General features: G+C 28.4%; 3 protein-coding genes across 3 annotated transcripts; 1 reads left to right on the forward strand and 2 right to left on the reverse strand.

Moving 5' to 3' along the window:
- Positions 1-68: 68 nt before the first annotated feature.
- LOC119678448 (3'-5' ssDNA/RNA exonuclease TatD) lies at positions 69-2,424 on the reverse strand. The gene is made up of 5 exons (XM_038090277.1): positions 1,998-2,424; positions 1,484-1,832; positions 1,310-1,424; positions 861-1,030; positions 69-791 (listed from the first exon to the last, which is right to left on the reverse strand). Exons 1-5 carry the CDS (start codon positions 2,176-2,178, stop codon positions 653-655), a joined length of 954 nt encoding a protein of 317 aa, XP_037946205.1. The 5' UTR covers positions 2,179-2,424; the 3' UTR covers positions 69-652.
- Positions 2,425-4,965: 2,541 nt separating this feature from the next.
- On the reverse strand, positions 4,966-21,176 carry LOC119685626 (neuropeptide SIFamide receptor). The gene is made up of 9 exons (XM_038099970.1): positions 20,705-21,176; positions 18,800-19,153; positions 16,569-16,628; positions 9,603-9,702; positions 6,908-7,080; positions 6,544-6,819; positions 6,180-6,354; positions 5,550-6,061; positions 4,966-5,481 (listed from the first exon to the last, which is right to left on the reverse strand). The coding sequence occupies exons 1-9, from the start codon at positions 21,018-21,020 to the stop codon at positions 5,270-5,272; spliced, it is 2,178 nt and encodes a 725-aa protein (XP_037955898.1). The 5' UTR covers positions 21,021-21,176; the 3' UTR covers positions 4,966-5,269.
- LOC119685627 lies at positions 8,805-9,486 on the forward strand. Its single transcript, XM_038099971.1, has 3 exons — positions 8,805-8,910; positions 8,976-9,112; positions 9,199-9,486. The coding sequence occupies exons 1-3, from the start codon at positions 8,899-8,901 to the stop codon at positions 9,338-9,340; spliced, it is 291 nt and encodes a 96-aa protein (XP_037955899.1). The 5' UTR covers positions 8,805-8,898; the 3' UTR covers positions 9,341-9,486.
- Positions 21,177-25,631: the final 4,455 nt, after the last annotated feature.

Genomic DNA, 25,631 nt, shown 5'->3' on the forward strand with positions numbered 1-25,631 from the left:
TAAGAGTTTGCGAATTATAAGTTCCGCATAACAAAAACTATTTACACATTTAGTACAAATTAGCATTAATTTTTATATCTTAATTAAGACAACAATCTGCAGCATTGTATTCTTTGCTAATTAAAATCATGGACGCTTATAAAGCTTAAAAAAATAGTACGACGCATTGATTCAAACATATATAAATAAATTATTTAATATAACAAAAGCAACAGTAGTAAAAACACAAATCAATTAAACCCTATGTGTTTATAGTATTTTAAGGAATCAATTGCGTCGCTTATAACACGTATTTTAAGTCTTAGCCTAGTAGGTATTCCAAATACTTTGGTACACCAACATTCGAACAATGTACGTACATTATTATGAGTATATAAATCGCATGCTTTTATATCGTAGTATTTGTCGTTGTTAGTAATAAATTCAGGCAAGAATGCCCGATTTAAAAATAATAAGGCACTTATAAAGTCTTGTGTTTGTCGATTATAGTATATAAAGTTGCAGCAGTACTTTTTTATAGGTGACAAATCAATTTGGCACTACGGTTTCAAAACAAATTAATTAGAGCCACTAGTACCACTTTATTTCAAATCGTTGGAAAATGCGCATTTTTGCACATTGAAAGCCCAACCCACTTTTTCCAGTATAGTATCTAGGAAAGCCCAAATAGTTTAAGAGCATTGAATGCAGTAGCCAATGCTACTTCATCGGGTGTTTTATTCATAAATGCAGCTATCATCTCCACAATGGCTGGTAAGCTGCAAGGTTCATTACGTTGAAAAGTGCAATACCTATAGAATTTAAATTTAATTTTGCAATCACAATTGTGTGAAAACATGTAAATTTTAAAAAGTGTTTACCTATGTAAATACAGTAATGAACGTTCCGTTATGGCAGTCTTGACGTTTTGAGGAAGCTTAGAAGCTCTCGTATTTGGATACATAAATGGTGAATCAGTTTCGACCAGCAATCTATCTAATGGTATTGTACCATCCTCCAGCAGTTTACGGACTCCTGTATCTGATTTGTCCTACAAGGTAATATTTCAATATTTGCTTATTTATTTTTTTTTATACCTATATAGTATTATTATAAAACAATATTAAATACATATTTCCGACTACGCTTAACTTCTAGACAGTAATTAAAATATAATTACTCTTATTTTCTTAATTGATTAAAATCACAACTAATGAACTTAATCAAAATTAATTACCATTTATATAAAGGTTTAAATATATACTTATACTTATATACATTATTGTTTTTAGTTTTTAATCCAACCTTCGAACCTTAAAGCTGGAATTACCTTGCATAAATAACCAGTGAGACTTATGTAAAACCTTCTATTTAAATATTGTATTGCCTCATCACATGTACCCATGAACCCTCTGATAATGATGGCAGGCGGTAAGTGTTCGAATCTAAATAAAAATAAATGGGTGTGAATACTGAATTTAAATTTATAGAAATTCATACTCACTTATCAAGTATATCGAGAACGTCTTTCTGTGCTGATCGTTCATGTATAAGAAGAGCTTTCCCCAAACTACAAGCTAGATTAATTTGTTTTTCGAAGATTTCTTTTTGAACTTCTGGTTCTGAAAAGTCCCGTTGATAGTCAAGGCCACACGGGCCGATTGCCACACACTCTTGGGATTCTGCTATATGTGTAAATTCAAACCAACTTGTTGGTTCTTCTATTATTGATTTTGAGTCGTGAGGATGTATGCCAGCAGTCGAGTATATTATATCGGGATATAAACGTGATAAGCGTAAGGCTTCCTTACTTGATTTAACAGAAGTACCGGGAACCATAATTTTTTGAACACCTAATAAATTATTAGAATTAATTTTTAATAATAATACAAAACAAATTAAAAATAAACAACAGAGGTGATACGCAAATGAAGCAGTGACAAAAAAAATATCTTTATTATATATATATATATAAGTACGTATAAAATGTATTTGTATTTGGTTTTTGATATTTTTACCTGCATCTTTTGCTCTTTGTATGACCGATTCCAAGTCTCTGCTATATTTTTTATTTGTAAGGTTTGCACCAGCATCAATAACAATTAAATTATCAAAACAATGTTTTAGTTCTAGGGGTAATGGTAAGGAAGACTCTTCGACTTCACTGCTTAATATATTATTGTTCGATTGTGATGCCATGCTTTATCTGTGTATTAGTGCCCTTGTATGTTTATCAGTTATGCTTTGTGCGTTACGGAAATAGGAATGACGAAATATTTGAAGATAAGAAGACGTACAAGACAAATGTCTTATATACTTTCGAAGAAAATATTTATTAGAAATACAAAAATCACAAACAACGTTTTTTATGAAAGATACACTCGAATAATTAATTATTATTTACAACTGAAACTAAAAACAATAAACTCGACTGCTGGCGAAAAACAACTGCTCGAAGAAGAGCAAAGAAAATATCTCTAAAGATGCCACAGGTGTGAAATGAAAATACGATGATACTTTCTTATAAGTGTTGTAAAATGTTGAAATTTGCAATGTTAAACAAAATTTTTCACTATGGTAAATTGAGGGAAAAAGTAAATTATGTCAGTAAGACAGCGAATGTTGGTATTTACCAGAATTTCGAGTATAGTAAATTAGATAACAATTAGGTAAATTAGGTGTTACCATTGTGAAAATTTTATAAGATGTTTAATAAATAAATTTGAAAACTTTTAAACAAAAATAATAAATAAGTCCAATAAATAAATAAATAAATATTTATATAAGTGCAGTGCTAATAATTCCTAGGAAATTTCAATTTACCATAATTTACTCGAACTCGTAGTTTTGAGTCATTGCTACTTGATTAATGGTGTATCAGCTGATTGTTGCTTATCTACTTGATTGAACGCAGTAGATCAAGTAAATGTTTAGCTTTTTTTTGCAATATTGACTCGTGAGTCTATATTCTATAGCTCGGACCTTGGTATTCATTAATTTTTTATTTACAGCTTGTTTTTGTGAAATTATCAATAATAATAATATATAATAAACAGTAATAAAAAAATTGCAACATAAAATCGTATATTGCACATATATTTGAATTGGTTACCCATTTTCTGGTTTTGAGAATCAATGTTAATAAAATATACTTGCAATTTTCCATGACTTTTTCAAACACAACTTGAAACAATGCTATCAAATCTAGATCATGAAATGGGTAGCTTTTTATTATATAAAATTATAATTATTTTTTTCCGAAGGTTTCTAATTTTTTGAAATTTTTCTGCGCTATTTTTACTTAGTTACTGTGATTCTGTGTGTAACTGCTTATACATATAAGTAAACAAATTCTATGCGCCCCTAACCTTGCAAATGAGTATATATACCACTGGGCATTACGTGAAAAATTAAGAACGCGAAAATATGGGCGGCCCAATCGGTCATTAATAACATTTTATTAATTTGTGCGAAAATATGTTTATGTGATTGGATCGATCGGTAGTTATGTATATTTCCATGTTTTGCAAACGCTTTCGATGATATATCAGTCTGTTTGCAACTGGGTATTGTCTAAATGATCGTTGAACATTTGATAAGAATAATCCTTTACCAAAAAGCAATTAAGATTATTTGTAAAATAATAAATGAATATCGATAATTGCATATGTTTATTCTCGATTTAATTGCTTTAAATTTTTTTTACAAATACGGTGTTCAATGATCGAAGCTTACTTGATCGTCTTACTTGCTTAACTACTATATTATTGCTAAAAAGCAAAGAAATATTATATTATCATAAAATAAAAAACGTCGTATAACTTAAAGGGGATTTTCTTTAAAAAAATATGCATTTTTGTATTTATAAGTACGATATATTAAAAAATAATTCTTGAAAGGTTGAATTATGTTTACTGTTTATATATTTTGACTTTTTTAAAATAATATTAAATAATTATTACAAGTAAACAATAATATTTTTAATTAATATAAATGTATTGTTTTAACTCAATATACTTATATAATATATATACTAAATATTTTATTTGAAAACATTAGTTAATAGCTATAATATTGTTAATAATATTCATCTAACATTATATAAATATGTATATTAGTGTATTACTTTTATATTATCCGAAATGGTCCTTTATTATAAATCTGATCAAATTTAAAATAAAGAACTATTCAAGCAATTCACAAGATGAACTTTTTTTTTTAATTTTATATAATTTTTTACTAAATGTGTTTTATTCCAATATATATTTTATGTTTTATAGTTGTTAGCATATAAAAATAACATATAAAAATATTTAAATGGCATGTATTTCCAGTTTAACGACATTACGTACGAAAAACTTCTATTATTATGAAAATTTATGTCCATAATTATTACAAATCTGATTATTATTGTTATTTTTTTATTATTTTTATATTATTAGGGAGTGGTAAATTTTATAAGAACCATACCTTTCAAATCATTTCAATGTAGAGATTTATTGTTTTATTTTGAATTCAATTCTTAAAACATTTTGTGATTAATCATTATGATTAAAGAAATTACAATATTGATCAATTATAAACAAAATATTTTTAAAATACAATATTTATTTAATGAAGAAGCTTGATATACTTTTATTTGACTCTAGTCAATGTGCGATTATTTATTATTATTATTTTTTAAATGTTCAATTTTTCCCAATTTATTTGAACATTTCATTTTATTTATCTAAATTAATATTCATATATTAATAAATTCTTTATAAGTGTAATACGTATAATATAATATTTGTTATAAATATATTATTATAAGGTAGAATTATTGCTTATCCAAAACGAATATAAATATATAAATCGTAAGAATTTTTAATAAAAAAATTTTATTTAGTAGGTACGTTTTATTTAGACCTCGGTGTTTAAATATATTTTTACTGGACAGAACGCGAATTTTCAATTCGCTCATTTTTCATACATTTCTCTAGCAACTTTCTTCTTTTAAAAACAAACTATTAAAATATTGGTTTAAGTATTATTAAATATATTCTAGCAAATAACAGTTAAAAAACAGTGTATCCCAAAATTTTGTGAAACTCTTACAAAATATCACCAATAAAAACCCTAATTTAATTGGTTTCTACAACATTCATTATCTATTCTTAGTGTAGGATATGTAAGAAACACTATACCCAAAGTCTAGCGTGTTTGCTGTTAACAAGGTCTTGTGTATTGTATATTATTATATATTTTATATAATTATATATATATATTAAAATTTATTTTTGTTAGTAACTTATTCATAATATTCCATATTTCTACGTGGTGAAGGTAAGCCATTGCTATTCTGTGAATCGGTTTTCTTTAATATTGAAACATGATGTCCAGTACTTTCACCTGAACGATTTGGACCAGCAAAAATTGAGTCTTGTTTATTGAGTAAACCTCGCTTCTGATCTGCAAATGATATAACAGAGTCCTGCTTAACAAGTTGATGTCTACGTGGTTCTAAGATCCAAAGAGAGAATACATAATTACAATTTAATAATAATAAAAAATAAAATTAATTGAATTACCTGGGCGTTGATCCACAAATGAAAGCACAGAATCTTGTTTCACAAATTTTTGACGTTTGTATTCTAAAACTGAACTAATGCTAGGAGAACCGGCATTGATACCACGTCTATAATCATTTGATATGCATTCTTGGGAAGTGGCAAAGCTGTCTTGAGAACGATCTTGATTGTGTGTAATTTGAGTTGAGCGTTTTATTTCTATATTATAGGAACCATTACTATCTTGTTGGCATAAAAGTCGTCTAGATCCATCACTTGATGCACTCTCCTGTTTGATCAGAAGTTGTCGAGAACCATGTGAATCTTGTTTGAGTAACATTTGTTGCGAAAGATTGCTGTCTTGTTTTACTATAAGATTATGTCTACGCAAGGAATTATGTTCGTATATGTAGGAAACATTATTTTTACGTAGACCGGGACTGCTAGGACTCTTGCGAGAACCATTGTGATGATAATGAGAAGATTTGCGTGTACTCGTTGTTGAAGAGACTATGGCAACATTATCATAATATCTATAACATATTGTAATTTATTTTAATAAATTTATAAAATAAATTATAAATTTCTTTATAACAGATCTTTTGTGACGATTTCTAAGCTATATATACAATATAACGAATATTTACGTACCTTAAACGTCCACAGCAGGATCGTGACTTAATAATAGCGGCAAAGCCTCGGCGGTATTTTTTATTGAAAAATGCATATAATATTGGGTTGATGCAAGAATTGGATGAACCTAACCATTGTGCGAAAGGTGTAACCTTGTTAAGTATTTCACTTTCCTCTATAGAGATTTCTCCGCCTAATAGAGGTATTAATACATTTTCATATATTTATTTAATATACTAACTATCCAATATATATATATAGTAAATATGTTGTAAAAATTTTATATTATCATCAACTATTACAAAAATCAACCATTTAAATAATTAAATATTTCAGTTCTCAACAATATTTTGATTTCTGCAATATAAGTTTATGATCTTACCAAATTTTATTCTAGCGAAGATGACGTAGAGTGGCAGCCAAGAGAGAACAAATAGTATTACGACAGCAACAAGCATTTTAATAACTTTCACTTTAGACTTTTGTTGCATGCGATCCATTTGTGCATCTTTAGAGTCACCTGGTATAGAACGTGTTGAGACTTTTATCCATATAAGTACGTAGCATAAGGTTATGAGTGACATAGGTAACAAATAGCAAGCTACTAAATGTGCTAATAGAAAATATAAATTGCCATTGGTTCCAGGAGGCCATACTTCTATAATCAGTAGTTGTAATTAAAGAAATAAGGAAAACCAATTAAATAAATTATCTTGATTAAATTTGTATTAACCATAGATAATTACCTTGACATAGATATAAATCCGGTGCTGCCGGAAATGATTCTGCTGCTGGTACCAAATCAAAGAATAAAACCCAAGGTATAGTGGTGCCAAAAGCAATAACCCATATACAGAATATCATAAAGCGAGCACGACTTTTTGTCATTTGCTTCAATGGCCACCAGATGGCAATAAACCTAAGAAAAGTAATATAAAAATAAATGTAATAGGTAATATTATGATATACATTACAACCTGAACAAATGTTTTTTAAAATGGCAAACTTGATATACAATGACATCGTTATAGTTTTTAATAAGTATGTATAGAATATGATAGAGCTCTGAACTTCCATTGGAACGAGAAAAGAATAAATTTACATATACTAAAACCCTTAGTTATGGTATAATGAATCGTAGTTAAAAAAAAAAAATTATTAAGCACCTAAATGCAATATTACCCTGTATTAATTATGGAGATCTTTGAGATTTCTCGTTATATGATAGTTAAGTTAGGTAGCAGTGGCGTCCCTTGTGCACAAAGCCAATATGACCTCAAATAATGGCCCGTTGTGATAACACCGATTAGCGTTGTTCATATGCTAACAATGACTCCCCCATTCAAGTGAAAGTAAACTAATGTGAGAAGTCTATAAAATTGGCCAAACCTCCAACTTTACAGGGTGACAATTCGGTCAGGTCGTTTTTATGCGACCTTTCGCATAATTGAAGCAGAATAGATTAAAGCAGAATGACCAATCTAACAGAACGGTTCATCTACCCAAGTTTGTATAGCTACTATATGCTCAGATATAGAATTGTGATAAAAATATTACTTATATATCTATCACTAGTAATAAATATTAATATGTATATTATAGGGGTATTTACATAGGCTTCTAGAGTAAATCTAGAGTAACTCACTAAGCAGCATGGAAACAGTTTTACTAATCAAGTCATTGAATAAAGTCTTAAAGATCGGTGGTACTCGTACCAATATGTTAGAGGATAAGCTGGAAAATATAAGTATTGTATGAATTATCAAACGATTGTTAAACTGATTGACTACATAATGTTGTCTATTACTTTTTTTGCCAATAGGTTTACCAATCTCTACTTGTCAAGCTCAAGCATGAAACTGACTGAGTTTCTTAAAATAATTCAACATGTCATAAGATTTAACGGGTTTCTCGGCAATAATTAACTGGTAATACAAATGTCGTTCACAATCGAGTAGGCATCGCTGATGTTAAAAAAAAAACTGTAAGTTAATTGATTTAAAACTATGTGATGACTTTTTGACGTGATGTAAATTTGTATTCATCAAGCAGATTACCATGATAAGCAAATTTTGATATTAATACTATGAGATTTATAGATTTAGATACATACGTTCATACATATGAAACTGTCGATTTTAATTGGAATATTTCGATTCTATGAAATGCAAATATTGTGATTTTTTCGAAATACTCTACTTGGTCAAGGAATGTAACAAATTATTTAACAAGATGAACTTGATCTTGTACGCGAAAAAATTAATATTTATAATAAAATGCGTTAACGCATATTGAAACCTTCTTAATAACAACAAAACAAAAAATATCAATATATATATATATGTATATGTATATAACTTTATGTATGCACATATGTAAGTGCATATGAACAAATTTTATATTTGCGTAAATATGTTTAGAGTAAATTTTTGAAATTTGCTACATTGAAAAGCTGTAAATCTCCTTGAGTGCCACCAACTGCGAGCGCTATTTGCCAGTCAACGTTTGCGTTATTATAAGGTTAACCTTTAGCTGAGTTGATATATAAATTAATTAAAATAGAAAAATAATGCATAAATACATATTTGAAATTAATTCTAAAACTCGTAAATTCAAATTCTGACTATAAAAGCATTTGATTCATGACAGAACGCAATCAGTTGCGAAATATTAGCGTTTAATAAAAACTTTAATTAAAATATTTTTGTAAATAAACAACAAACAATAAACAATCAGGATGTTCAAAATTGTACGTATTTGTTGTAGTTGCATTACAGGACATTTTGCATAAACATTTTTAAATTTTTGTTGCAGTTGTTGTTGCTTTCCGCTGTTTTCGCCTACACTTATGCTGGTGTTGTAGTGGCTCCCGCCGTGCCAGTAGTACATCATGTACATGGCGCAGTTCATCACCCCCCAATAGTGCATCATAAGGCACATGCAGTGCACTCGTAAGTAACGTTTAACATATTTAAGATTTAGCACAGAGTACAGAATGATTCCACTATAACTAATAATATTTCTTATATTTACGTAGTCATGTCATTCATCATCCCGCTCCTGTGGTGAAGTCTGTTGTTGTGGCTAAACCAGTAGTACCTGTAGTTCCTGTAGTGAAATCAGTTGTCCCAGTAGTACCGGTTCATCACGCTCATCACGCTGTTGTCGCCCATCATTAAAGCGGATTATTAGAGAAAAACATGTATAACATGTGTAACTTCTATGTATACAATTATGAGTATTTTACCAACTGCGGTGACATAAATTTCACCAGCATTAGACATTTTTTCCCAAAAAGTTTATAAAATGCCCTTCTTCCTGAATAAATTCCAAAATGAAAAAAGTTTTCAAGTTCTTTCGCAACAATGTCAAGGTTGTTTTAGGCTACGTTTTACTATGGGTCAAGTGCAATCATGGTTGCGCAATTATCAATAGCATTACCTGTCGAGTGAGACTGCAATGAGGCTGTAAACGGAGGCAGCTACAGATACTCCTTGAATGTATGGAACCGTTTTACACATCAACCAGCCAAGCATCCAAGCTGCAATAGAAAAGTACCAAATTAGAAAAATAAAAAAAAAATATATAAATGCCATTAAATTGTTAAAAAAAAGTAAGGCAAAGGCAAAAAAATGGTTATTTGCTGTTTGAGATGTTAAACATGCCGCCAATTTCTCTGGCTCAACTCAACTCAAGAGCAATTAACTCTATTTTGCATCTGTGCATCTGTGCTGCAACCATGACAAGGTTCTTTCTGATTTTTGAAGGTTGGCCGTGTTTGTAAAAAGCTGACATTGGTCTGTTCGATAAAAAAAATTTGTGCTTCTTGTTTCTACACAAAATATTTAAGGAGATAAACGCACATTCAAGAGGCAGGGAAGCTTAAGTGTAAGCATCACTCTCAAGCATCCTTATGTGCCGCGCGCATTTTAATAAGGCTGTGTAGGAGACTGTAGAAGAGATGTGAAAGGTCAAAGTCAATTGATAAATTCGAGGGAAAAAAATGGAAAATAGTGCGTTGTTAGCACTGTTAAGACAGTGTTTTTGTAGAATATACTGTTTGTCAGCTCACATTTCATAAGATTTGCAAATGATAAAAAAACTGTAAGGTTTAGCTTTCATTCATTTTTAACTACATTTGCATAACCAAAATAAATTTGCAATGATTTAATTGTTCTTTTTTTCTTGATGAAAAGCAGATTAGTGTCTAAAGCACTTTTAATCAATAGTGGTTGTGACCACTTGAGTGATCCACTCTACCAAGAGCTAAGCTAGATTAAATTATCATAATAAGTTATTCTAGTGAATTTACAAAAGTATATAGTCTGAAAATCAACTTATCTACCTGATGGAATAAATAGTAAATTTGATTTAAGAGAGTGCAATTCTGAATTAGAGTGTACATCCATAAAATCAGACAATTTCAGCCCTATGCCTTTGATATACTTTTGCACAGCTTTCATTATGAAGTTTTTATTTACATCTTCGTTTTTGATATGCCATTTCTGAGCTTTTGAAGCGGAGTTTAAAGTTTTCTAATGGTGGATAAAGCAGTATTACAATAAAAAGTCGAATATTTCAATATTGTTTAGAAAACAGAATATTATTTTTCATACTCAACTTTTCTTGGGTTAATGGTTTCAGAGCATTCAGACTTATATTACAAGCCGATCCATTTATTCTCTATCCTAGTGTATCTTCTGTCAAACGTTAGACCTATATATTTTATACTATTTTCCCATTCAAATTCTACATGTAATCAGTATTATTCGAAACAAACTGGTAACTCGAATACATAACGGGCCCTGCGAGAAATTTAGGACCAGAAATTTTATTGGATGATTGTGGTCAATCATTACATACATTTATGAATTTTATTGTCCTTGAATTTGATTTCTACGTTTAGTAATAATTATAGCATTCATTTCTTAATATTTGCTCTATTTCACCACTTTCGAAAGTACCTCATTATCTTATCAATTAGAAGTTGTGAATTTCACAACAGAATTAGCATTTTTGTCCACTTGTATAATGCTGGTGTTGTCAGCACAGAGCAAAATTGTGTTATTAGATTCCTGACCAAAATCTGTTGTATTTAAATAATACAATAAAGAAAAGATAGTGGGGATCGTTGAGGGACGATCGCTTTTATTTTTTTCAAAAAATTATTAAAAAAAAAAATTAATTACGATATACTAGATCAAAATCCATACGCAGAATATCGCACATCTTTAGCAAACATCTGTGTACTCTTACTAGGTACTATATCACCTGCAAACTTAATCCAAATAAAACGTCAGCAATTGCACTAACGGGGAGGCACTAACAACTCTATTCCTCATATTTTCCAGATTGTTAAGTACTCCTCTTTTTGGCACATCCAACTCAAAAACTCCCTGCTCAGGTATAAACTACTCTACATTAAGACTACTTTCCTACAATCACTCTTTATTCAAATGCTTGAATATGAAATGTTTGAAATGTTTGTGTGCTTTTGAGAGGAGTGTAGTTCGTGACATGTGTTACCTACAGATACAAGCCCAACGGTCAACACCATAATTACCATTATCTCCCACTGATATTCTGCACTCTTAGAAGTTTCACACTGAGATCCTCTAAGTTTCGCCGCACATTTAGGTTGTTTAATTGCGGATATAGAAATTCGCTCCATAGAATACACTCCTGAAGAGTGTTAAACTTTTCTAGACTCCTATTATTAACGTATATTATGTTCTAGCTCCTAGAACATCTTGGTCTTGCGGACAAGACCATTTTACAACACCATTTTAGGCGGCGAGTTTGCAACTGGTGACACCACAAATTTATATGATATGGTTGAATATGTTTGATATGTTTATTTGTCTTTCTTTATTCTTAATTCGTATGGATGTCATACGAATAATTTTGTTTTGGTTGATGGTTTTGTTTTCGTACCAAAATCTTATACAGATTGTATTATTGTCAAAAATATCATTTTAAGTGTCATTTTCTTTAAATAAATACATTTTCAAATCAAAAAAATTAAATTCTATTGATTTAATTCAGTTTATTATACAAAATTCAATATCGTATTGTATTCTTACATAACAGCCAGTTTATTTATTTGTTTATATTTAGTGCTATCAATTTGTTGACTTGACTATGTTGAAAATATTGTGTACATGTTAGAAGGCTTGCTGAAGAACTCATTGAGCAAAATATTTAGGTCAATTTATCGAGCCGCAAATAACCCTGAGTGTCAACCGTTAACAACCTTCCAAACTGTTTTAAGGCTGAAGCTGTGCTTAGATAACAACACAACAAAAACATTAGCAGTGCCATTACTCTTATCATTACCAATCACCTTCTCTTCTTCTCACATGTTACTCATAAAACACCATCTCCACAAAACACACCACACCACACCGCCATTGTCATCGTCATCGCCATTACCATCACCAACGCCAACGCTACATTAAATAGTGCATTTTATACCATAATAATGTAAACAAAGTGGTTTATATAAATATTTACTTTTTCGCGTATATGCTTTTGTATGCATTTATATACTCATACATACATACACATATATAATAGAAGTATGCATAAATAAGAAATAGACACTAGTTAGAATATTTATGCATAAAAGTGACTTTGATTTCTATTTCAAAAGTAGAGCCAATGTAGTAAAATTTATTGAAAGTTTATATCATTTTTGCCATCAACAATCTAGTCATTGTATTTCTTTCTTTATTTCTTAACTCAAGTAACCTTAAAAGCACTTGACGACTTGTTGGTGCCTTGCAAACGTAGCACATGTTTACTTACAATGCACACAGGCTGCAACCCAATAAGTGGAAAATAGAAATTTTATTCTATAAAGCAAAAAAACAAAAACAAAAACGAAAATAAAAAAGAACATAACTAATAGTCACAGTATTGTACTCTCTTCGTCAACCACCTGAGACAAGACCCCACACACACACTAATATATCGCACAAACGCACAACTACAAATTGCTCTTAACAAACACTTTTACCAACATTAAATCAACAAACAACCTTATTCCACCCATTGACCTACAAAAGTTATGCCACACACAACACATATAACATACACACAACTTAATATACAAACACGTACAAAAACAAATAAAAACGTTTATATCGTAACACTCATACATATACATTTGTAAACCTTGCGCCTAAGTTGAAATTGCGAAATTAGGTCAGTACTGTGTCGATGATCCTTTTGGCCTATGCAAAGGATGCCACTAAAATTCGTATACAAGCGCACTATAGCACCTATACTTATAAACCTTCATAAACATTTGTGCAAACATGCATACAAAATGTGCAGAGCTTTTATTTTCACCACACAACAGAAGAGCAAAGTAAAAACAAAAAAAAACAAAAAAGTATAAAAAGAAAGAAATCAACCCTCAACCATGTTTAACTTGATTTTTGAAAAAAAATGGTAGAAAATTTTATCAACAACTACAAAAACAACTACATACATGAACGCCTGAAGTTTTGAAATTGCAAAAAGTTTAAGTTTACTTGTGGGTTACGCGAATAACAAATACTCGTATACATCGAATTATTAATTCTTTTTTCATCAATTTATTTGAAATTGGTTGTAATTTTTTATATATTTTAAAGTCTTTGACTTTGTCTTTAAGATAAAAAAATTTTATTTCTAGTTTCAAGGAACTCTTATACTCATATATAGTATATATTTCTTATATATATAGCCCATTATCAATGTAAAGAATCGTAATATACGTAGAGATTGTGAAGTGAGTATAATAAACAAAATAAATAAGAAATTTTCCTACTGGAACTAATTTTATATATCCATTTCTAACTACAAAAAGTTAAGCATTCCAGTAATTAGAGGCAGACGGAAAGCTCTTCAAAGTCAATGTTCAGCAAGGTGTGATTTATTATATGAATGCAGTTGGATAGATTTATTTTGTGCTAGAATTTCTAGTACATAAGGTTACTTCTCTGCAAGGTACAAAAATAATTGTGGCCAATATCTTATTTCATTTGATCGAAAATTAAGATACTAGTTTACGTAACTTCCTTCACGTAACTTCCAGTTGGGAAGAAAATCGAAATGTCACCGAAAACAACTTCTAGAACAGAGTTATAAGCAACAAATTATTTTTTCTTATGTGGATAATTACCATATACTCTTCGGGATGTTTATTTTTATAAAGAGACTGATAATATATTATGATATATAATATATGTTAATATAGATAATATACTCGTATAATATATAAGGTACCGGTGTCAACATAGTTTTCTGATTTACAAGTATGGTGTCAAAGCCCGAGCTTCAACAAAAGATTGTTGAGTACCATTATCTTTTAAGTATCTTTTCAGCTTTAAGAAAAAAGAAAAAGATATTATTGATCTTATATGGAGACTGGAGTATTTAAATATTACTGAGATATTATTTTCCGCTACAAACTGTTGGTTAAGACGTAAAACTTTCTGCAACTGGCTTTAACTTCAAAATATTTAAAATATTTTTTTGCATGAGCCGTATGATAATCCTATTTTTTACACTAATTTTTCTAATGGTAATTCTTTTATTTTTATGTTTAATGAACGTGTTAGGATGCCCAGACTTTGCGTTATCTTCAATATTTCAGACTTTTCTATAAAAGTGTCGTGATTGTCAAAGTATCGTTTAGTTCTCATTCGCTCAGTAAACACAAACTAGGTATCGCATCTGCCTGATAGTTGACATGTATGTGTTACTGATAGTGGAACTGATAACCAACTTGATAAACAAGATAAAGCCGCCTTATTTCAGACCTCTAGTTGCTTTTTCATCATTCCCTGATTGTATACATATTATACATTAATTTTTTATATTACATATGTATATATTGAAATAAGACTTAATACATATATAAAACATTTCAGACCTTCATTTCTTTAATTAAATAATATTTAATATAAATAATACAAACAGGATAGTATTGAAATTTAACAATTAAAAATAAAAATAAAATTGATTCAATTATTCTACAGCTGGTTTATGATTTTGTTCTAATATAAACACAGCAAGTGAATTTGTTAATAAAAACTTTCACAGCAAATTAACAAAACTCCTGAAAAATGCGGGAACATAAAAAGTCAAGTACGCTTTGAGTCAGCTGGTTAAGGTGCGCCGACTCTGAGCTTCAAATTTGGCAAGACACGAGTTGAATTCCTAGTACTTTTAGTCTCAAATAATTATTTACAAATAATCAAATACAAGAATTATTTCCAAGACCACTAATGATGGGTATTTGGCAATACTCGAAACAGCTGTATGGTCAGCCGAAAATTCAATTAATTAAAATAATAGAAAATGAATTTTTGTTATTGTAGTTCATTACTGTTCGAAAAACCTCTATATAAATAATATAAATTATTTTTTAAAATTTAGCAGCAGAAGCTTGTAATAAAAAAATGAAATAAACAATAAACAACATAAAAGAAATCTTGAAATAATTTATTTTTTATTATATGGTCCATAAACGTTATTTTATGTTTGGGAATAACGCACTGCAATTAAGGAAGATCTTTTATGTCCTTAATTCAACAGCTCAACATTATCTATGTTTATGCGATTTTAACGAAATTTATTCAATAATACATTGTTTTTTAAAAAACTTTTCTATTGTTTTATATAGCATATAAGTATTCATCCAAATATGTGAGAATACAAATTTAACGTCAACTCAATTGAGGTTCGACAAAAGAACCAGCAACGACGGCAACCATTTTATTGCAAATTATGTGTAAACTCTCATCTGATGACTATTAAACAGAACATTTAAGAGGTACTTGACTCGGTTTCCATTCTATCGGGCAAAAAACCCCAAAAAGGCAAAATTGAAAAGCCTTGAAATAATAGAATCGAGTTTTTTCACTTTCAGCAATATAAGACAATATCAACGACAACAAGCAACAGCAAAAAGAATTATTGTAGAAAGTATCTTTTTCCGTCGTAAGGCGTAAGGAAATGTATTCGTTGCTCTTTTGCTTTGGGAACGTGAAACAATGTCGCCTGTGCCACATTTATGATTTTCGTGCGTTTCTTTAAGGACACATACATGCATGCTCAACTGCTCAACTACTCAACTGTAGGTTTATTGAGGCTTTACGTGTAGGTTTCATACATTTTCTTTTTAATTAGGGTTGAGTTGAAAGTTTAATTTTGTACGTACTGTACATACGTTTGTTTTGCTTCTTATTGTAATGATATTAGTATATTTTTGTGAAGAACCTAAACAATGTAGTTTATTTAAAAATCCAACTAAAATTAAAAATTATATTTTATTCCTTTTTAAATAGCAATAATAAATAATTCACCGATATATGGGAATATAAAAGCATAAATTTATGAATTCATGATACTTACGTACAAAAATGTTGCTCATCAGTGTCGCTGGCAGGCAAAACACAATCACAAGGATATCAGCTGTGAAAGAATACACAGAATATAAATATTTGGAAAGAGATTGTTAGGTATATGAAATATTTTTAGGCGTTTTGATTGCGAAAGCATTTCTGGTAACTTATTGAATAAACTAAAGGCACGTACAAATTATATCATATCAACATAAATACGAGTACACTTAAATAGATACACAGAAATTGAATATGAATATATTTTTGTTTGTTTAATTTTGCTTTGTATGTTTTGCACGTATCGAAAACATTTAACCAAAAGGCTCACACTCGAATTCTGTTTGTTATAATTGAATTTGGTCATTGTCCTTTGTGCATTATTTTGTTATTGTGTGCTGAACACTGACCACTGACCACTCACCACTGACCACTGACCACTGCCATCAAAATGGTGACATGACATAAAAACGTTTTGGGAGGAGTAAATTTAATTATTTTGGATGTACTCTTTTTTACTATATCAATTTAGTGTATGGAATTATTTACAATATAAAGAGTACCGTGCAGCATATACTCGTAAATTATTGTGTACACTCAGATAGGATTTACTTTTATTTATATATGTTAACTAAGATTTATATTTGGAACTCCAGCTCCTACTCAAAGAAGTCTGATGAAATGTTTGCTTTATGTCGCATTTTATTTGAATTTGTTTGGTTTAGAACTGCAATAAATCTTAAAGAAAAATTGCTTTAAGCTTATGGAAGAAAACTTCATAAATGATAAATACTTTCGAGCTTTTCCCATAGCTATATACTAGAAAAAAGATTTTTATTTTGTTTCTGAATAAATAAACAAATGAAAAAATTTTAAATGTTTGGAAATTAAAAGCATTATGGATTTTGTAAAGAAAGAAGGTAGGAAAAGTGAGCAATTGTTTATTTTTTGTATTAAATATAATTTTTATTAATAAAACTAACAATTCATCTAGGGCGATAGTGCTTTTTTGGTAAAAAATTAAATAACCGTGAGGTTTGCTAAATCACGACGAATACTTTAGGATAGGTATGTAACAAGAATTGAAGAAAGCCGCTCCCAGCAGGTGCTCTTAACCTACAACAGCAAGAGAGATGGAAAAGTCTACTTGACAAGAATAAAGTTCACCTACATCTGTGTTGTTATATGATGATGGGGTCATGATATTGATACGTAGTAGATCATCAATACTGATTATTGATTAAGACATTCAAATATATAAAAATAAATCTTACAGTCTAAAAAATTATTTGCTATTAGTTAAATCCAAGATATAGTGTATGAAATATCAGATTACTGATGAGAGGTATTTGACAATACCCAAAGATTTTGTTGTTTTAATTAATTTCTATTTAACTTTACAGTTAAATTATAATAAAAATATTAATAAAATGTAATATAAAATCTGTTAAAATATGTTAAAATAAGTTTAATAGTGTCTCGTACATCTTTTTATAAGTTGAAAGAAATACTTTTTAATATTATAATATTCAGAGTTTTTAGTTTTTATTTCGATCGTTATTTTTAGTTTATATAGTATATTTATATATACTAAAAATATTTAATTATTGTTTTTAGAATATCCCTATCAAGAACATATATGAGAAATCATGTCTAACTATTGTATCAGAGAGTTTCTATTGATGGCAAGTACTTATTTCATTGAATAGATGGATTTGAGATAAGGAAAAGAGAATGAAGATGGGTATGGGTGTGGGAAAAGAAATAAAGAGATTGAAAATGAGATACTGATAATTGGATTCTTATAAAGGTGTGATATCGGAGAGGATATTGTTGTAGTGATTAGATTTTTAAGTCTAATATTGAAATAGACTATGTAAAAGATATGGACTGACAAATTGTGATCGGGTGGGGAAACTTTAAGTCGATCTGCTGTTATAATTTAAGTAAAACAAACAAATATTTTTAACACTTATATGGTAATATTAACAAATAATATTTTATTAATTTATTATATTAAATATATTTAATAATAATTTATGATTATGAAATCAATTTTTGTAATAAAATGATAAACTATATATGTTTATTGATTTTTTAAATAAAGTAACTATAAGAAAAATAAAAAAATTATAGTAATTATAAAAAGCAATTTTAGTTGTGCAATTTAAATATATGTCATTAAAATTATATAATATTGCATATCAGAAAGATAATAATGTAAATAGTAATTTTTCGACTTACCAATGGCCAAATTGACAATAAAATAATTTGTAACCGTACGCATACGTGGAGCACGCAGTACTACAGCAATCACAAAGCTATTTCCAATCAATCCAACTAGAAACACTACTAAGTAAGCTATGCAATACACAATTGTCATACTGAGTGAATGACGATAAAGAAAATCGACATTGTCAGAGCCAAGGTCCCAATATGAAGAATCGTTATTCGTTGATTCTGTGGTCGTAGTTATTAAATTTATAAGCAAATTTGTATTCATGGAGTCAAGCGTAGCAGAATTGACTGTACTATCAGTTAAAAAGTTGGGTGCTGGTAGTGTTGTTACTGTAGCGGTGGCAGTGGTCATAACGGAACCTAAAAACAGATTGTTATATATTTTTATTCAGTATGTACGTAGATATATATTTTTTTTGAGGTATGTATGAAACATATATATATTAAGTAATAATAAATCATTCCAATTGTAAATGTACTTCTAAATAATCTGTTGGTGTATTTCTTAAAAACGGGATTAAATTAAATTCAAAATTAACAATATATACCACAGCTATACACTGTGGTTAAAACGTTCTAATTAATAATTAATAACGTAGTAAGGTCAAGAACTGTGCTTACGTTAATTTTGAGTGTTAATATGTTAATCCACGGATTAAATTCGACAGAATTCAATTCTTGACACTAGCAGTCAAGAAATTATAAACAAAAAATTAAACCAATAGATGTTTCCAAAAACCACTGACGAAGAATATCAAGTGATATCCAAGACAACTGTATGATCAGCCATAGAATTCACTTGATCAAGTATCAGAAAACTTCCTCACTATTACCTCTATTAAATAAAATTCTATATATCAATGTTATATATTATTGTAATCTATATTGAAATCTATATATTAGATCAAATTACATATAAAAATATTATATTGTTGGTTTTTTAATATTCTACTCCTTCAACTCTCTACTCTAATAAACTCTCATGTCATAGTAAAAAAACATTACAAGAGTTGGTTTACTTTTTACAAAAACTCATTTACACATAATAAAGCTATGAATTGAAAAAGAAGAAGTAATTTTAATGTACTTTCATTTTGTGGTCTTGATTTGTAAAAAAATCCTCAAAATCATTTACTAAAATAATTAAGTAATACGTTGAAAAATTTAATACTGGATGTATCTCTAATGTATATCTCTAATATCTCTAACTAAACTCTATCGTTGCACTAACATTTATGGATAATGCTGAAGTACTTATATTAAAATAAACAACAGTCAAAGTGCTTATTAATATCACCACGTTAGCAAATATATAAAAAATAAAAAAGAATACAAACTAATAAAAACAAGTGTTAGCTGAACTGGATTAAGTACGCGGGGTATAAATAAGAAAATATTTGTTTTAATGTTGATATATAAAAATATTAAACATTACTAGGTAACCAAACTAAAACTATGATATATGATAAAAAGCTAGCTGCTTGCACTAAAATGAAAAGAAATGTCTAGAGAAAATCTTTCTATGCACTACAGTCACGGAATAAAAACAAGAAAAAAGTTCTACACTAAAGATCTATATGCTAATGTTAGTTGTAAACAAGTATCTTGCTGACTAAATTTATATGGCAAATATTTTTTATGTTAAAAAATGTTGATTAACTGCACTAAAAATACGTAAGTAAAAAAAACACTATAAAAAATATTTTTGAGATTATTTTCAATATTGATAGTTAGTGATAATTGATAGAATTAAAAATACCGAATTAAAACTAAAACAAATCTCTAGTAATGTTAATTTCTTTTTCAATGTATAAAAGTGCTTGTTAACTGCACTTTAAACACAGATTAAAATCAAGGAAACTTAAAACAAATACATAAGTAAATAATTTTGTAATTAAGTATGAAACTTACCTAATAATGTGTCTACTACTGCTACATTTTGTAACGGTAATAAACTTGGCCCAGGATCTGTTGACAAGGTGATAAATTCACTAGAAGCGATTGATGTATTAAGTAAATCCATATCTTGTACTCCGTTTAATAGTAAGCCGCCGTACACTTCTTCAATTTTATGGGGTTCATCACTTGTTAATAAAAAGTCCGTGGTATTATTTTGCATATCGTTGTATTTCGGATTGGTGTATTCCAGCATATAAGAAGTTTCAAGCAAACTTCCATAGACCTCTCCTCTATTGCTACTATTTTTTGTATTTAAAGTTGCAACCATTTTGGATACATTTATTATTGTTATTTTATTATTTCGTTATGTAAGGTTTCAGTTAAGGTTCTTAAAATTATGTGCAATGAAAATAATTATCCATTTGCAAAAATATTATTACTTCGAGTTTTGTATTTACTTTTTAGCATTTCAACCGTTATTATAACCAAGGAGCATGATATTTACCCAAGGTTTTTTCAAAATGTTTCACCTACTTTGAAGAACCTTGAAAACAAATATCCTGATAAGGCCATTTTTTCGAAGTCATTGATTACACTTGTTTCAATAATAATTTTATATATTGCGACTCATTAACAACACAATAATTTGCCAACTAAATAATTTGTACCACAAACAACATGAACATTTAATTGAGTAACATTTCATTGGCGACATTTAAGGAAACAAATTTGTCTGCATATCGCACGAGCCTTACAACACCAAAATGCCTGCCCTATTTTGTGTAATTTATTCCATTCTTCCTTCTTCCCTTATGATAATGATATTTCAGAACTGCCAGACCAGCTGGCGACACAAATGGAGACAATCAAACAGATTACACACAAGAGGAGCACATAAAACATTAAGTGTCAATGTGCTTACTATGCATGCTGTTTATCCATTTAGCCAACACGACAGTCCAACCGACTCCATCCGCAATCGACTCAAACCCTACACAAAAACAAAAAAATCTTCATTGAACCAAAAAGTAAATGTCAACTTAGATGTTTGGTAACGATAACCTAATCCTCTTCCTTGTTATGACAAATGTTAAGAGTTAACTGTATTCATTTTCTACTTGACTTGACCTCTTGACCCGTGCTTCAAAATTAAATTTTAGCAAATAATTTCTTAACTTAATGTTTAAAATTGTAACATTATAAATTTGTTGTTATGAGTTATTTATAAACATCTATCCTTTTATATAAATAATTCAATTTATTTTTTTTTCAAACAATTCACACACTTATTGGATCCGCATTTTTAGTTTGAACGATGTTTACAGCTGTACTGCCAGAATGCTACTGGTGCACATATAATTCTGCGTTAGTTCCTTTTTCTGCCCATTGCACAGGTTCGTTTTCTGAATGACAACGTTTTCGCCTCCTGCAATCGTACACGACAATAAAGTAGGTCCTTTGGAGCCATTCCGCACACTCCTCTTGCGCTCAACATAAAAACTTACTCTCGTCCTTGCGCTTTATATATAGAAAGTGGTAGAGTTTTAAACTCTAGTACACTGTGAAAAATTTATTCAATATTATTTATAGGCTGTACAAAATTTCTACTTCACGTTATGTACCGATTATAGAAAAAAAGTACATGATAGATGAAAAATTTATTTGCAAAATATATAATATATAAAATAATAAAGAAGTGATATACGAAAAACGAGTAAAATAATTGTACATAGATTATTAAATATGTTGGGTTTTCCTCATAATAACCTAAGAAAATTAATTTGAACAGTCATAACTCCCGACCTCGTAAAACCATACAAAACATCATATTAATAAATATTTAATGCTCTAAAATTGAATTACGATATTTGGATCACATTTAGACTTTGAGAGAATTTTTAACTAGAAGTTATTTTTAAGCAGATGTTTCTTTACGTCACTATATTTCGACTAATATTGAATATAGGTCCTCCTTTACAAGGAAATCTTTTTCGTTTTTTATAATCAACGAAAATAATCAACTTCCGACGTTATAGAGCAGTGGTACCCAACCGGTGATACGCGGGAAATGGCTAAAAATGGTCCGTGAATCAAATTAAACAGGTAAGATAGTTTGTCCACAGAGACCTCACTTATTAGAAAATAAGCACAAAAAATTCCAAGTAATTGTAAACCTATTTCATTCCCTTTTTAATGTACCTATTAAGTACATTGTATTGAATTGTACTCTTAAGTACAATTTATTATACATTATACCAGAGATGCATAAAGCATATTAAAATATTCATACACTCTGTGATTCTAAAACGTTTGTGGAACCACTATTATTAACTGTTGAAGTGATACGTTGTGTATAAATAATATAGTGAATATTTATATATATTTGGAAATTCAAATACTAAGAAACTAAAGTTTCATCCCCTGATTTCTGGAATGCGATTTTAGCAGTCTTTTTCAGTCTGATGACTGAGATTTTCTCGACTCATTCCTAAGAAGTGGTTTTAGTGGATTAAAGTCTTACACTTTCTGTGGTTTACTTTTCACCTATCGCAGTATTGGTGAATAATTTTTAGAATACACGTCAACTACTTTATGGTATATAAAACAATTACTTAACTGAAATATGAAATTCCATTGGCAGCTAAAAAAAATCATATGCTTAGCATAAGATCCCAGTAGTGGTCCCTAGAATTATGTGCCGTTCACACTGTTCATCAAATAACGAAAACGGTTAAACCACAACAACAACTAATGTGTCGACCTTTATTGTATTTATTGATTTTAAATATTATAAAATTAATACTTTCAAAAAACCATAACCAGACCATTTAAATTAGTAAATTTAAAAAGAATAAAAAAAATTCATTATCATTATTAAGATCTTTATTCTTCTAAATTGTCATGACCACATGACGAGTTATAATAATTTAAATATAATTTATTTTTAAACAAACTTCTACTTAAATATGGAGAATAACCACTAAAATCCATATTTCATTGCTAGAAAGCATATAAATTGAAAAGAATGTGCTTTACATTCATTTTTATATATTTTTTTATTAAAATAAAAAAAGTTTTATCTCAATTTTATATTATTTTTTAAAATTCTAAATAAATAATCACTTATAAGACTATTAATAAAATGAATTTTGCTATATGAAATTTAAACTTTATTCAAAAGTTTAATAAATTGTACATAAAATATAATATTTGTTAAGAATACTCAACAGTTTTGGTAAATATAAGAAAAAAACATTTTATTTTATTTTATTTTATAATAATTTAAAATATTTAATTATATTGATATATACTTATTATTCGTTATAAGATTTTAAGTCAACAATCAGCACATTTGACAATTGAAAAATACTCGCATTGTGAAAGTTTAACATATGAAGCTTATTAAAGTAAAACTACAATCTGTAAATAAAATAATAAACATCTGTAAGGTAATAATAAAATAAATAATTTAAATACGAAATATAATATACGTATAATAATTAAAACATATAAAAACTTTATGAAATTTCAAACAAAAAAGCTTTTTGAGTTGCACGTGTAAGCTATTATGTCGAAAACTAAATGCTTACTCACTTCATTACAAAGCAAAGCAGTACTTTTCATTTAATACCTTATTATTTCCTTCCGCCATTTGTCATTTAATCTCTCCACGGTTTAACGCATCTTTTGCTATGGGGATCCGGTTAAGCTTAAGATGCATGACTAATGGAAACTGTAATGAATTTGAGCAATTGTTACATTTTGCAAACGACATGAACATTAAACAATAGAAGGATTATTACTGACAATAAAATTAGAAGAATTTGTACCTACACAGAATAAAAAAAACATATACTTGCACCACAAAACGGTTATGAATTGACTGAACACACTACTCTAAATTCTACTCAAATTTAACTCACTCATCTTTTAAAAAATATTTCTCACTCATGAGTTTACATAAACGCTTGAAAAAAAAACACCGTCAAAAGTTCAAACACCTTTAAACCAAAATAATATGTACACTGTAAATATTTTTAAGTTACTTTGGTAACAAAATAAAAGTTATATGAATAAAAATTAAAACTGATATACAATATTAAAATAAAATTAAAAATTTAAAAATAGCAAAAATATTTATACTCTTTGAAATTAAATTATGTAAATTTGAGTGATACAGTAAATACATTTTTAACATTAATAACTTATTGCATTTAAAACTATGATTAATACTAGGAATTTAATAAAAATAAAATTAAGAAACCCATTAAGTTGATAGTTTGTTATTAGTACTTTCTAAGGTAGAGAAATTAAAATTAATCATTACGTTAATGTACTAGTTTATTATAATCGCCTCTACAAATATTTTATTTTAAAGTAAATATAATATTTTTGTACTAGGATATTGTTAAATTATGAGAATGTCGAATTTCAGAGAAGTAGATATCGAATTTAGATTTTTAATCAGCTTCTTCGGATAGATTGATATTCATTTAATTGAATTTAGACGTAAACTGATATTTCTATATCTATTATCGATTTTAATTAAATTAATCAAATAAAAATTTATAAAAGATAATTTGTTAATGCTTTTTCAAAATTTCCTTTAAATTTGAAATAAAAAATAAATTATGTTATGTTATGTTATATAAATTGCAATTTTCGAAAGTCATTAGCACAGTTTTGTATGGATTTTGTATGATAAATGATGTATATATATTATTATGATGATTATTAAGTCGATATTTATAGATTTAATTGCAATCCTGTATGCTTACTGGTAGAATACAATTATATAAATACATTATTAATTAGAATATTTAAATTTCAAAGATTTTTGTCTTGATGAGAGGAGACTCTTGAAATCTTAAATGAAATAATAACTAAAATAAAATCAAAATATAGTTTTTAATATATTAAATAATATATAATATTTCAA

This window comes from Teleopsis dalmanni, chromosome 2, assembly GCF_002237135.1.
Source record: "Teleopsis dalmanni isolate 2A chromosome 2, ASM223713v2, whole genome shotgun sequence".
NCBI lineage: Eukaryota > Metazoa > Arthropoda > Insecta > Diptera > Diopsidae > Teleopsis > Teleopsis dalmanni.